The 14,093-nt window shown below is 37.1% G+C and overlaps 1 protein-coding gene across 2 annotated transcripts in view; it reads left to right on the top strand.

Annotated features, from left to right (window-relative positions):
• babam2 (BRISC and BRCA1 A complex member 2) overlaps positions 1-13,136 on the top strand; it is a 190,278-nt gene extending 177,142 nt beyond the window's left edge. The window contains exons 8-12 of one of the 2 annotated variants that reach the window (XM_056768777.1): positions 1,252-1,351; positions 10,537-10,607; positions 11,887-11,969; positions 12,050-12,230; positions 12,804-13,136. In XM_056768777.1, coding sequence (XP_056624755.1) covers positions 1,252-1,351; positions 10,537-10,607; positions 11,887-11,969; positions 12,050-12,230; positions 12,804-12,867 — 499 coding nt within the window. In that variant the 3' untranslated portion in view covers positions 12,868-13,136. The remainder of the gene's footprint in view (positions 1-1,251; positions 1,352-10,536; positions 10,608-11,886; positions 11,970-12,049; positions 12,231-12,803) is intronic. The other variant, XM_056768778.1, reaches the window with a different exon arrangement.
• Positions 13,137-14,093: the final 957 nt, after the last annotated feature.

The following is a 14,093-nucleotide window of genomic DNA, read 5'->3' as shown; positions in this document are numbered from 1 at the left end:
AGGGATTGTTGATGTTAACCTAACTGACAGTGGATTCTAGTTGCTATTCTTTATACATTTGAAAGACTGGTTGCAGAATATCTGAAAATCAAAGTCCTTTTAATAAGTTATTACATTGTAATCTTCCATCGAATTTTACAAGACATTTACTTTTATAAAAATGCCCTTCAACCAAAATAAACATCAAACACCTATGTCTCTAACTTAAGTGCTCTTCCTCAGACACGTCTACATCACACTTTCCATGAACCTGTCACGTAATCTCACTCTACATTGATCCTGCAAGTTCTGGAGTAACAGTTCTCTTGGTCTTTTTATGGTTTTTGTTTTCTCTTCCTTAGTAGCGAAAAATAACACTTTCCTGCTCACATCCATGCATACAGCAGGAGCTTGAATGTATGATGCTTATTTTTAAAGACGGAGATTGTGTAGACAATCTCACATTCAGATTTACAGTGTAAACACTTAAGAATAAATAAATGATTATGTAAATGAATTTTAAATAAATAATAAGTAATCATTTCAACACAATACATTCAATGGTGTAGACAAGCCTACAATGTATTCTTTTCTTTTTTATGAAGTTGCACTGTAAAAACGTAAAACTAATTATACCATGGTCTGTTTGAATACTCGATTCTGATTGGCTGGAAGGTGTGCATTAAAACAATTTATTGGATGGGTAGTTTCAGTCAGCTTGATCTACATTTGAAATTAACTGACGATAAAACTGTTATTTTCACCTGTCTGGTAAAAAATGACACTGTAAACATCAATAACTGCTTTAACTTGGCAAATGACCATGGTATAAGCGGAATTATCCACGACTAGCCGATCATTGAAGGATTGCCCTTTTTTCGGAGAGGGTGGTTCTTGGCCTCCACATTGTGCATTAACACCCTTTAATGCAGGGCTAGCTGTGGATCATCCTTTACATATATTATTACATAAATAATTTGTCATGTATTGAATACATTAATATTAGTCAATGCTATTTAAATACATTATTTATGAAGTCACAAGATGTCTTTAATGTTTGGGGGGATGTAAATTCGAAAAAAAAAGTTTCTCAAAGAAAATAAATATTAATCTAAATCACTACCCAGTGGCGTGGTAGATGTTTTTCACTGGGAGCCATCACCTTCTCCCACCAACCTTTTATTATGTCTTTTATTCAGTTTGCCCCGTGAAGATCATTTATGACTTTTAAGTGTTAACTTTAATGTTTTTTTTGTTCCCCTCTACTTATAGTGCACTTGGGGGACCTTCAGCATTACACATTCCTGCGTTCCCCAGTGGAGGGTGTCTTATTGACTATGTGCCCCAAGTATGCCAGTTACTTACGAACAAGGTAAAAACAATTCTTTACTTTGTTTGTTTGTCCCAACACTTTACTATGAAGTTATTTTAAATAATCATAGAATGACACAGAATTCATGACCAGCATATGAAAGGTAGTGCAAGCTTGTGTGCTTTACAGTTTTTCTAAAATGGTGGATCGTGACGCACAATGGATCACAGGTTTGTTCTCGTAATATGCTCCTGAAAGAAAAAATACTTCAAATTCAAATAATTAAATGCAACTAACCATTTTAAATAATTATGTAGTTAGGGTGCCAGATGCCAACATACACAGGTTGCATAAACAGGAGTGGCATGTCCTCATGTCCTTTGAATAAACCATAAGACAACAAAGATAAATGTAAATAAGATTGAAAAACATTGACTTTCATTGGCCTAAGGATTCGGAGACATTCCTTCCCTTTGACGTCTCTCCTTTGGCCGCAGACCTTATACCCACATTGACAGCATGAATAATCGAGCATTCCTTTTTCCACTTCATTCCCTGACAGTGCCCACCAGCTCCCCAGTATGCACTTACCTGAACTAGGGTCACGTATTGGTCTATTTAGGGGTGCATTATACCCAGGTTGAAACCTGACAAGTTTAAAATTGTAAATTACATTTACATTTAGTCATCAAGCAGACGCTTTAGGGTGTAGAAGTGTAGGAGGGTATGAAAGTGTGCCGGTGCAGTGGTAGTCCTATAGGCAAGCATTAGTGACTTGAATCTGATACAGGCTTCAACTGGTAGCCAGTGGAGAGGCTCTGGGAAGATGAGGCGTGCTGCTGCATTCTGAACCAGCTGGAGTAGTTTGATAGCCTTTGCAGGAAGACCAGCAAGGAGAGCATTGGAGTAGTCTTCACGCTACATATGATTGTGAGATTGAATTTGCCTTTTGCTGAACTACATTTTCACATCACATGTCAGATCATACAAGCATTCATTTTCAACAAAATTAAGAAAATATTTGAAAAATGGCTAACAGGTGTTTCATAATAAAGTGTATGGTAAGGTTAGGGGTAGTATAGAGGTCTTTATTGTCCCAATTGGTTGGCTTCCTTTTAATAATCTTAATACTTATTTACACTCTATTATTATTGTACAATGTACAACATTACTTTGTTTACCTTGCTGTGTCGAAATGCTATGAAGTTTAATTTATATGGTGTCTGAATGAGCTTGTCAATGTCAATCTGATTGAGATGGCCAATCAAATGAAGAAAGATAAGGATTACTGTCCAATCAAATGAAGCCGATGTTTTAAGAGTGAAAGAACATTGCGATGTAACTTAATGTTAAAACTTAAAGTGTAAAACTTAATGTTTAATGTTTGATAACTGTTTTGTCATAGAACTTTTGGGGCCGTTCTCATGCCGTCACTTTTTCCCTCTTTTTGGCGCTTGGGAGTTTGCATTCCCTTGGCCATGACTTGCTATGCCACTGTATGTATGCTCTCTTTTTGTATTACCTTTTATACCTCTTAATACATGTGAGATAGAAAATCGTCTAATGTCAGTTACACTTACACTTAGTACAATAAGTTTGTATTTGTTAAGGTCTTTGCACACTCAGTCTGAAATTTTAGTATGCATATTTTTCGTATTTGTCATCCTAAAAATGTGTTGTGCATGGAAACCTTGCACATTGAGTCCAATGCATATTAATTAATCTGTTGTGAAGTTCACAAACCAATACAGCTTGACGCTGCTGTTGCTCTGCCTTATCTCTCCTTTCATCCCTTGCTTCTCTCCATTGATAGTACCTCTCTAGGTAGCATACCTATTAACAATGCCTTTTGTCAGGGAGTTCCGTTTTTCACCCCAATATCCCGACATTCTCCCGTTTGGTTATTTCTCCTGTGAAACTCCAGTATTTCTTTAGTATTGCAAAAAAACTAACCTGGTCTGAATTTGTTTATGAAGGGTTAGGGATTTTGGACTCGGTGTGCAAACATCTTTAAAGCGGCCCTAACACATGGGGTTTCTGACAATCTCATATTAATCTTGAGTACTTATAGAGTAGTATTGCATACGTCGTATCTTTGAAGAGTATTTAGTTTGATCACATTAAAAAAAGATAAAACCAGCTGTTCGATTACTTCTGAAATCATGCGGCCCGTGCGGGCGGGATAGGCTGAACTAAGTCACATTGTCAAACAAAACACAGACATCAGTTTCACTCACCGCATGCAGTTCATGTCCGGTGTCTTTTAGCGCTGGGACGGCTCCATATATCAGTTTCAAACAATCTCCAAATCCAGCGTTATATCCACCGCTTGTATAACATTCATCACCCAAATGCAGTGAACAAACAAACACCTGAACTTCGCGAACAAATGCTCTCTCTCTCTCCTGCACAAAGTGATGTCTGCGCATGCTCCTTCTCCTGCTATCCATGCTGCAGTGGGTGTGCCGTGTGCTTTTCCGGTATAATTTTCCGATAAGGGACTAAGAAAAATTGTTACAAAACTGTTTTATATGTTCGAAAAAAACTTTCCAAAACCTGTATGATCGCTGGGGGAGAGTATTGAACAAAGAAATACTACGTAATTCGCCCAACTCGTTTTTTGACAAGTTGAATATTAGTGTAATATTTCAGAATGAGAAATACAAAGACAAAGACAGTGGAAGCTGGGCTTTGTTCTTCCGTTTTGTGATATAATGTGCATTAATATTTAAGGATAGATCTCACCTGTCAACTTCTCCCACGCTCCCTGTGTGGGTGTATAGTTCACTGATCCGAAGTTCCTGACAAATCTCCCCTGAACAAACAAGCTTAGAGAAACATAGAGAACAAATGAGTGTTTATGCATGTGACTGAGCATAGCATAACATTTCTCTCAGACGGGATCTTTTCTCAACATATGCTGAGTCATGAAATGGAGAACGGAATTGATTCTTACATCAAACATGATGCAATCTAACATCTCAGCTGTTCTTCTTCTGATGTCACACTCTAAAAACGATTATTAAAACAACACATGTGTTCTTAAATGAACACATTTCTGTGTTATTTCTAGGACGATAAATGTTGTGTCACTTCTTAAACAATCTGAGTTGTCCCTTTCATTTAGCAAGAAATGTGTTCAAATAACACATAGTGTGTTAAATACTATAACACAAACAATGTGTTAATTTGTATTAACATACCTTTTTATAATAATGAACCTGTCAAACTTGTCACTTCATGTTAAACCATTCAATTTTAGATCAGTGTTATAAAAAATAACTCCTGTTTTCATTTTAAAGAAATGCAATGTTGGAACTGCAAATGCATAAAATATGTGGCAAGTAGTGGTTAACATGCATGCTTAGATCTCCGGTCCAGACTGATAGCTTAAATTCACAACAATTTTCATGTTTGGACTCTCTTTTATGGGGTTGAAATTTTTTTATATACTCTTTTCTGTAAAAAGGGAGATATAAAAGGCAAATACAATTACATACAGTCAGGGCTGCCAAATGCAGGTAGACACTAAGGAACTACAACTCCCATGAACACTCCCTGCACCCAGTGTTTGGTCATCGGAATGCACACTTAGTCGACCATGTGGACCTCAAATTTAAATATTGGGAAGAAAGATTGTCCCTTCACGGACTACATGTATATACCTGCTTATATATTTTGGTTTTCAATCTGCATTTGAAAGAGTTTTCAATTTAGCTAAATCAAGTAAAATTACTTTTAATCAAATAATTTTGCTCTTATCAAATAATTCAATGTCTTCTTTAATCATATAAAAAGTAACATTATTTCCCAACAACAAAATGGTGGCCAGTGAAAACACTGAGTAGCTAGTAACTTTGGGAAATCACCAGCCACTGTGGCTGTAGGGTGACCACCCGTCCCACATTATGTTGTGCAACAAATTACAAGTACACCTTAATTTGAAATCGCCATAAAAAAATGTTTATGTTATATAACATTTTATCTATGCTTAAATTAGGTTGTAGTTGGAATGGAATAAATAACAAATTATTTTAACGAGGTAAAAGGTAGAAAATATATATAAAAGTGTGTCAACTTTGAGCTTAAAACAAAGCATATGTAAAAGTTTTTTTTCCTATGCTGTTATTTGATTCATTTCTTAAAATGACTTAAATTTAAATATACACCCTAACCTCATTTAGTATATTCAAAATATACGATTTAGTCTTCACCTCCACTCCATTGGGTGTACATAGATACTGCACTCAAAGATGAGTGTATGCGCCATACTCACATATCTATTAAGGATGGGATGATTCATTGGTTCGCATTGGTGCTTTGGCATAAAAGTAAACGATGCAAAGCATAAATTAAAAAAATTGTGCATTGGATACAAGTTGCCCTTTGCATCGTGATGCTCCGCTTCAAACATATTTTCCTAGGTAAAAATTATTTTGTTTATATATAATATTAAGTAGATGCGCTATATTTTTATTATTTTATATTTAGGTTGATTTCTCTAAACTGTTTCTTAAGCGGGTTCTCATTACCACTGCTGCTATGTGAATATGATGCAGCACAGCACTATGGTGAGGCCTGTCCTGACAGTCACACACAGGATACATCCGACAGCTATAAAGTGCTGCCTTCAGATGCTACATTTTAAGACAGGAAGGAATCAAGGCATTTCCGAATCCAATGTTTGTTTAATTCCTGTCATCTGATCGATTTTGAAGGCAGACGTGTCATTTAGCTTTAGCTACTAACCGTGCCGTTACAGCTAGAATGACACAGAGTGAGCAAGCGAGTAAACCCTTTTTCAAGATACTAAGAAAAGTGGTTGCGAAACAGTTTTACAGTATATGTTCGAAAAATCTTTCCCGAAACCTGTACGATTGCTGGGGGAGTGTGTCAAGCACAGAAATACTACGTAATTCGCCCAACTCGTTTTTTGACAAGTTGACCATGTTAAGCATGAGAAGACAGCAGGTTTAACACCGCCTTACACATGGGGAAATCAATGGAGTTCGGCTACACCATCGGTGTGTCAGTTGCAGCTACCAGCTCGCCGCCTCCTCCCTTCATAACATCTCCCCCTGTGTGATTACGCTGTGTGCCGTGTGTGTTCACTCTAAGGTCACGGAGGAGGAGAGGAAAATGGGGTGGTAGAGTTGCTAGGCTTAAGCTGGGCCTGGCGCTTGGTCTGGGTGGTCTCCCATGCTGCATCGTCGGTGAGAGGGTGGGGAACGGGGGTCTCCATGCCGCGAGACGGTTTTTGGAGATGCCTTATCAATGGATCGTCTTCTGATCAGCTTCTGCAGCGGCTCCTTCCCTATCTGTGGCTGTGTGGTTCTGCGGCATCTCCGACCTTTGTCACGAGGATTACATCAGGTTCTGCAGTCAGTCAGTAACTCTCTATCTATTAAGATGGCTTTGGTGAATTCCAGATCGCTGGGGAACAAGACATTTATTTTGAATGACTTTATAGTCTCCGGTTATATTGATTTTTTATTTGTTAAGGAGACTTGGCTTCCTCCTGACGACAAAGTTCTTTTTCGGAACTCATGCCTATTAACTATAATTTTTTAAATACCCCTTTATTTAGGTCTGTTCAGCTGAGGAGGTCTGGCATCTATTTTTAAAGAAACGTATAGCTGTCGCATCTTGGGTACAGTTCGTGTTTTCATCCTTTGAAGCTCCTGGCACTGGACCAGTCCAATTTGTTGGTGAGCACGGTTGTGTACCGTCCACTGAAATCAGGCAAAGACTTTTTGGAGTTAACGACTTTTAATCATGGGTGATTTTAACATCCATGTGTGCTGTGATTCTGGAGCTTTGCAAAATATTTTTGTGATTTTGTTCAATGGGTTAATGAGCCTACACATGGCCATGTACTTGATTTGGTTTTATCCCATGGCTTTCCTATTGCTGATGTTCCAAATGGTGATTTTAGTTTTTCAGACCACCGTTCGGTTGTCTTTAAGGTGAATGTGTCACGTCATATTTCTGTGGCTGATAGTCCTAAAAAGTGGTCACGTGTTGGCCTAGCCTCTCCTAATTCTGCCGTAGCTTTTTCTGCTGCTTTCTCCGAAGCCTTTCATATACTTCACCTTGAGAATTTAGCCAACACTGTTGAGATTGATGAACTGCGAAATGTATTATGTTCTGGATAGTGTTGCCCCTTGGAGAGATAAACATCAGAGTAACAAAGTGGAGCCATGGTTAAATAGTAATACTCGCCATCTAAGACAAGCTTGCAGAAGAGCTGAGTGCAGATGGAAGAAGGGTAGGTTACTGGTGTCCTATGACATATGACGGGACTCCCTAATCTCATCAAAAAGCTGTTAAAGCTGCAAAATCTGGTTACTTTGCAGAGATTATGGCAAAAAAAAAATAATTCAAATAATTCAAGAATTCTTTTTAATATCTTAAACTCGGTTTTTAACCCTGTGAGGGACAACTTTTTAATGGATTCCCCTTCTTTGTGTGAAAATTTATTTTAGTTTTTTTTATTGACAAAATAGCAGTGATTAGACAGGCGATAGTGATCCTGCAAATTTGTTGCGGGCCAACAGGTTTTTTAATTCTTGGGAGCCTATTTCTATGTCTGAGCTTGCTGATATAGTTACCAGCCTGAAGTCTACTTCTTCATCTTTAGATATTGTCTCTACTCACTTTTTGTAACAGGTGCAGTCTGGGGTCATGGATTTTGTGTATCATTAAAAAAAATCTTTCTTTGTGCGGTCCCTACCCCTGTAAGCACGCCATAGTGAGACCTATTTTGAAGAGAACCAATTTGGATTCCACCGTGCTTGCAAACTTTAGACCTACTTATATTTTTCCCGCTATAGCTAAGATTCTTGAAAAAACTGTGTAATTGCAGTTACAGAGTTTTCTTGATTATAATATGATTCTTAATATTTTTCAGTCTGGCTTTAGATCAAATCAAAGTACGGAATCCGCACTAATAATCCCCATTGCACATTGAGTCGAAAATTGTGCACGTTAATAAATAAATACGACCTCACGTTGTGTCAATCACATTTACACACTGCCTCCGATATATTCGTCCGTCATAAAAAAATTCAGACCCGGTACAATTTTCTGCGTTTTCACATCCGTAGCAAGCATTTTGAGTACCCTTTTATAACAATTCAGACTGTATGGGAAAAGACCTTTAGAGTTGTAAATGACATCTTACTTGCCGTAGACTCTGGTGACTCTGTTATTCTAATGCTCCTGGACCTGAGTGCAGCATTTGACACACTTGATCATGCCATTCTACTGTCAAGCCTTGAGCATTTTGAGGGCATCTGTGGAAATGCCCTTAGTTGGTTTAAATCTTTTATGACGGACAGGTCCTTTTCAGTTGGCATTGGAAGCTCTGTTTCTTCAACAGCTTCCATTTCCTGTTGGGAGCCTAAAGGTTCTGTTTTGTCTCCTACTTTGTTCTCGTTTTACATGTTACCCCTGTGTTCGATTTTTAGAAGGCATGGAGTGTCTTTTCATTTATATGCCGATGACACCCACATTTATTTGCCGTTTAAGCACACGGATAAGAAGGGCTTGGTCCTTACCCCTGTAAGGTCCCTATACCTTACATGCCTGTTTAAATGATTTAAAATCTTGGATGGCATCAAATTTCCTCCATCTCAATGCTAGTAAAACTGAAGCCATTGTGTTTGGGCCCACTGTGGGTTGACCTTTATTTGTCTATTAAGGCTACGGTGAAAAGTCTAGGAGTTACTTTGGATTTGGCATTGAAGTTTGATAAGCATATTAATACAGTAGTTAAATCCAGTTTTTTCATCTGAAACTGCTAGCGAGAGTTAAACCTATGCTGTCCTCCAAAGATCTTAAGAGAGTCACACATGCCTTTGTTTTATCTCAGCTGGACTACTGCAACTCTTTATATGCCGGTTTCTCTCAGTCCTCTTTTACTAGGCTTCAAATGCTGCAAAATGCAGCTGCCAGATTTTTAAGTCCGTAAATTTCAACATATTACCCCTATTTTAATGCCTCTTAACCGGTTGCCGATTCGAATGAGAGTTGATTTTAAGATACTGATGTTGTTTTTAAATCCTTAAATGGTCTTGCTCCCTACTACCTGTCTGAACTAGTGCATTGGAACACCTCAGGAAGGTGTCTGAGGTCTTCTGATAGCCACTCATGGACTTGCAAGGTTTTTGAATGCATCGTATTGCATTGAATCGCATTGTATTGTATTGGATCTAATCGAAATTGGATCACACTGCTTCATAATAGGGATGAATGGTATCGCACCACATTGCATCAGATCAGTCGCTGCTTCATATGTATCTTTAATGTATCGTATCGATGCATGTGGAGATGCACATCCCTAATATCTATGGCTCGAGCTGATCCACGTGGTCAAATTAGTTGACGTGATTGGTTACAGTGTTATAAGGTTATACAGCAGGGTTTGGTCTTTGGTCAACATTCGTTTTCTAGAGAAATTAGTCAGCAATAGTTTAAAATTATACATTTGAACATGGTTTGGTGTGAACACCACATAGACATATAAGCGACAATAAAAACTTGATTTTCACCTCAGGGGGACTTTAAAAAGAATTGTAGATCAGTAATTCCAATCAATCAGAATGTTTATGTTTTTGTAATGGTTAATCCACCATTATGTGTAAGCTCTTTATCCACAGTATTTCTAATGCTAAAATATAATTATATTGTTATTTTCCATTCATTTTTTTATATTTCTATTTGACAAGAACAATAGTAATTTAGTTTACAGTAATTTAATCAATCATTTTCAAATTCAGATGATCAATTACGATTGATGATAATATTAGAAAAGTAAGACAATGCAAGCTTTTGTCAAGGCCAAAAGAGACTATGTAAAATATAGTAGTTTTTGGTAGATTATTTATATTATTTTTTTCAGTACTTTTGCTTAAAGGGAACACACAAAACAACACTGCTTTAGAGCCTTATGCTCATCTGGGTGAAGCGAGTTGGAAATTTTCAAATTCATTTTTAAATTCTGTTCTCACAATTACTTCCCCCACTCTCTTTTTGTCCTGTTCTGATCTTCGAACTTAAATTAAATTACAATGCCCATTATACTCGTCATTGACCACCATTCACTCTAGGTAATAAAAAAATAATATTGTTTGACCTATTAACACATTTAAACTGTTACATAATGATACTTCTGGTGTTTGTAGTGACCTTTTTTACCCATATACATTCTGTTATGTAATCTTTGTAGTTGTTCTTGATTTCAGGTGCAGTATGTAATTCAAGGATATCACAAGAGAAGAGAATACATTGCAGCTTTTCTCAGTCACTTTGGAATGTGAGTTCTGTTTTTCCCTTGAAGACTGTACTTACTTTTTGACATATGAAGAAAAGTGGAACCATTTTGTTTGCACTGGCTTGTTCTATAACTTGTAAAGGCGCTTAAAACAGTGGCACACCCCTGTGATCACAAGAAATTAGTTACCAGCAGTTATTCCTCCTTATTTCTCAATTACTTGGGATAATTCTGGTTCTAATCTGACAAGCATGCACAGGCAATCACCTTATAATTGGCCATAATACACAAGGCACCAGGACGTCTCTGGTTTAGTAACACACCTTAGTACAGCAGCAGACATGGCATTCTGGCATGGGATGGAGCTATGACATCAATTTATTTGTTAAAAGGTAATGGGTTATTAATGATGGCTTTTATGGGAAATGTTGTTGTCTGGTTTTAGTAGGGCAATGCAATGTTTGGGTTGGACTTCATCTTAAACTATGTGCACTTACAGTGTACTTAACCAAATCACTGGTAGTTATGTGTGCTAAATATGAACTTTCATTTGGTTTAGTGCTAGTACAGTAGGCCTACCTAGAGGTTTCACAGTATATACTATATAATACATACATATGTATGTACAAACGTAAATGTAAATGTTTTTAACAACACATCCCAGCCATCCATTACATGATATACCCTGTCTCAATCAGCTCCCTAGTTCATAAATCAGTATTTAGTGTACACAGGTTTGGGAACTTTTAAGGACCCTGGCTCACCATACATTTTTTTCCTATGGCATTTAAGTACATCGAAACACTTTCGATGTGTGTTTATAAATTAAATATAATAAAACTTTTGTTTGCATTTCATGATGTTTATTTAGTTGGCTCGGGCATTAGACATTTTAAAAAAATATTTTCCGATAAGCGAACATAGGGAGCATCGATGCTTACAGGTCTTTGCATTGAATCGTCAGAATTTTTAGGGAATGAATGTTTCAGTCTATTAGAAGGATTTAGCAAAATAGACTTTAAAATGGTCAACTCTCTGATTAACTGAACAAGGGACCTGAATGAGACACACAAATATTCTCTGAGATGAAAAACATGATGAAATGTTCCTTTGCAACATATATATAATGATTTTATGAGTGCTTTCAATAGCTATGACTGCTGTTCAGTGTACAAATAGTAACTCAGTGAAAAGAAAGTTTGTATAACCATGTCTGCTCTCCAATCAGCATCCAGGACTGAAATTAATCATTTTACATATTAAAACATTTTAACAACATAAAACTATAATATTGAATATTTATTTGTTTTTGTCCACACAGGGGGGTGGTAGAGTATGATGCTGTGGGGTTTACCAAGCTCACCCTTTTGCTAATGTGGAAAGATTTCTGCGTCCTTGTACACGGTGAGATACACAAACAACACAGATCTTAATGCATTGTGATAATAGCACAAGTTTTGATTTGAATATGTATCTATGATCAGTAGTTGAACTGTGCTCTGTTCCTGTAGTGGACCTGCCTTTATATTTCCCTCGAGATCAGCCTACCCTCACATTTCAATCAGTCTATCACTTCACCAGCAGCGGGCAGCTCTACTCTCAGGTACAGAAGTCATACCCCTACAGTCCACGGTGGGATGGCAATGAGATGGCCAAACGAGCCAAGTAAGAAAACATTTGCAAAGAAAGAGCTGTAGTACTTAAATTTTCACATATACTTTTTGTTTTCTCCTTGTGAGATAATATTTATCTGATTCGGATTTGCTTCCTGTGTAATGCTGATCTGGATGCAGTGAAAGACTCTCTTCTGCAGGCAACTGGAATATGTAGCATGTAGATTAAGTAGTGTTCACCTTTGGACTGGTTCACCAACCACACCTCATTCCTGGAGAGCACTTATTGCCCTGAGTGTGATAAGTGTCAGAGATAATGTATTCACTGTTTGTGTTCACCCCATATCTTATCTTGGCTTTAATAAAGTAACAACTGCCATGATAACTTCACCACCCTGCATGAACATTTTTGGAGTCTTATTTAACCTTATTGGGTCTCTAGATTTATTCTCTTATTCAAACAAATTTAAATGCCAATAAGACTGCTAGTAAAATACACATACATTTTAGTTATCGTATCAGAAACTCAGGGTATTTTCTGATGTAGGTTTCATCAGTACCATGACATTGCTGTTGTTTGTCTCTTTCAAATGTTTTTCTCTCTCTCTTTTTCACTTCTTCCCAGGGTTTATTTCAAGGGTTTTATCCCTCAGTTCCAGGATGGGGCTTTTGCCAATGGAAAGCTGTGAACATACAGAATCTGTTCTCTCATTTAACTGCTGACTGTTGTAGTTGAATGTAAGGTCTATGAAGTGATTTCTGTTTAATGGAAAACCCTTTAACTAATGTGTTCTGGGCCGCTTTAATGTTTACCCTTTTGACATCATTAGCAAGTCGTACACGTATATGTACTGTATGTACTTCATGTAATTTTTTTATTTTATTTGTTGCTTCATTTGTGTTTGCCAAATGTTCTTATTGGTGGATTACAACAATAAATCATATTTCTTTTACTGTCCCCAGTTTCAAATTTTGTATTATTCATAAATGTATTTTTACAAAGAATTGGTTTCAAAAAGAATGAGTGGCAACGTTATCAGCAGTGTATGCTGGTTTATATATGTGTTTGTTAGGGAGTGTAGTTATAAAGGGGTGTGTGGAAGAACCTTCAGCTAAGGGAGGGTAAGACTGTAAGAGGGAATAAGAGTTGTTTTCATCATTAATCACAAAGGTCATTGTCAGGGATCTTCTTTGGCCTGGGGGTCCGACCTCTTCTGTATTTATTGTCGTTATGTAGGAGCTGTCATGCTTCATGCGGAAGCACAGAATGAATGTATCTGGGGCATTTAATAGAATCAAGTCTCCTAATAAAAAACATTATTAATAAGATTATTTTGGTCTGTTTTCAATTGTGTTTGTACTTGACACTAACCTTTTTTCTATCTGCTGTCAAACTGTCGTAGTCGGACTTCAAAGTGATCGTTTTAGGAGGTGATAAGGGAGAGGCAAGTCTTTTTAAACCAGTATTCAGATTAATAAAAAAGTGGGTGGGTGAAATACTTCCTCTACTGTATTTTATGCACATGTCAGCAACAAATAAAAGCCTAGGTTTTATGTTAATAGTTTATCTCAGAGGTCTTAAAGAGTGGCAGTAGATGAATAAACAGCTGTAAATTAGGTGTATCATGAGGTTGTTTTGTTTCGCTCTACACTTTTAGTGTAAAGGTCTTGCCTGCCAACTTTGATGTTAATTCCCTTAAATCCACTAATCCTGCTTAATCGAATTGATGCCCAGGTTCATTAATTACCATGGTATTGTCATTCCAAGCTAGCAAGTTAACCTCTCTAGAAATTGCGGCTGACAGCTGCTGTTGCTTGTGGCTATATTAAAATGACTTTAAATCTCTTAATCTGAGATTCACCTTCTTGTGATATGCGTATTTCTAGAAACCTTTAGAGAAATCCCAGCCACAAT

The sequence above is a fragment of the Triplophysa dalaica genome, chromosome 15 (genome assembly GCF_015846415.1).
Source record: "Triplophysa dalaica isolate WHDGS20190420 chromosome 15, ASM1584641v1, whole genome shotgun sequence".
NCBI classification, from domain to species: domain Eukaryota; kingdom Metazoa; phylum Chordata; class Actinopteri; order Cypriniformes; family Nemacheilidae; genus Triplophysa; species Triplophysa dalaica.
This window is presented reverse-complemented; position numbering and strand designations above follow the sequence as displayed.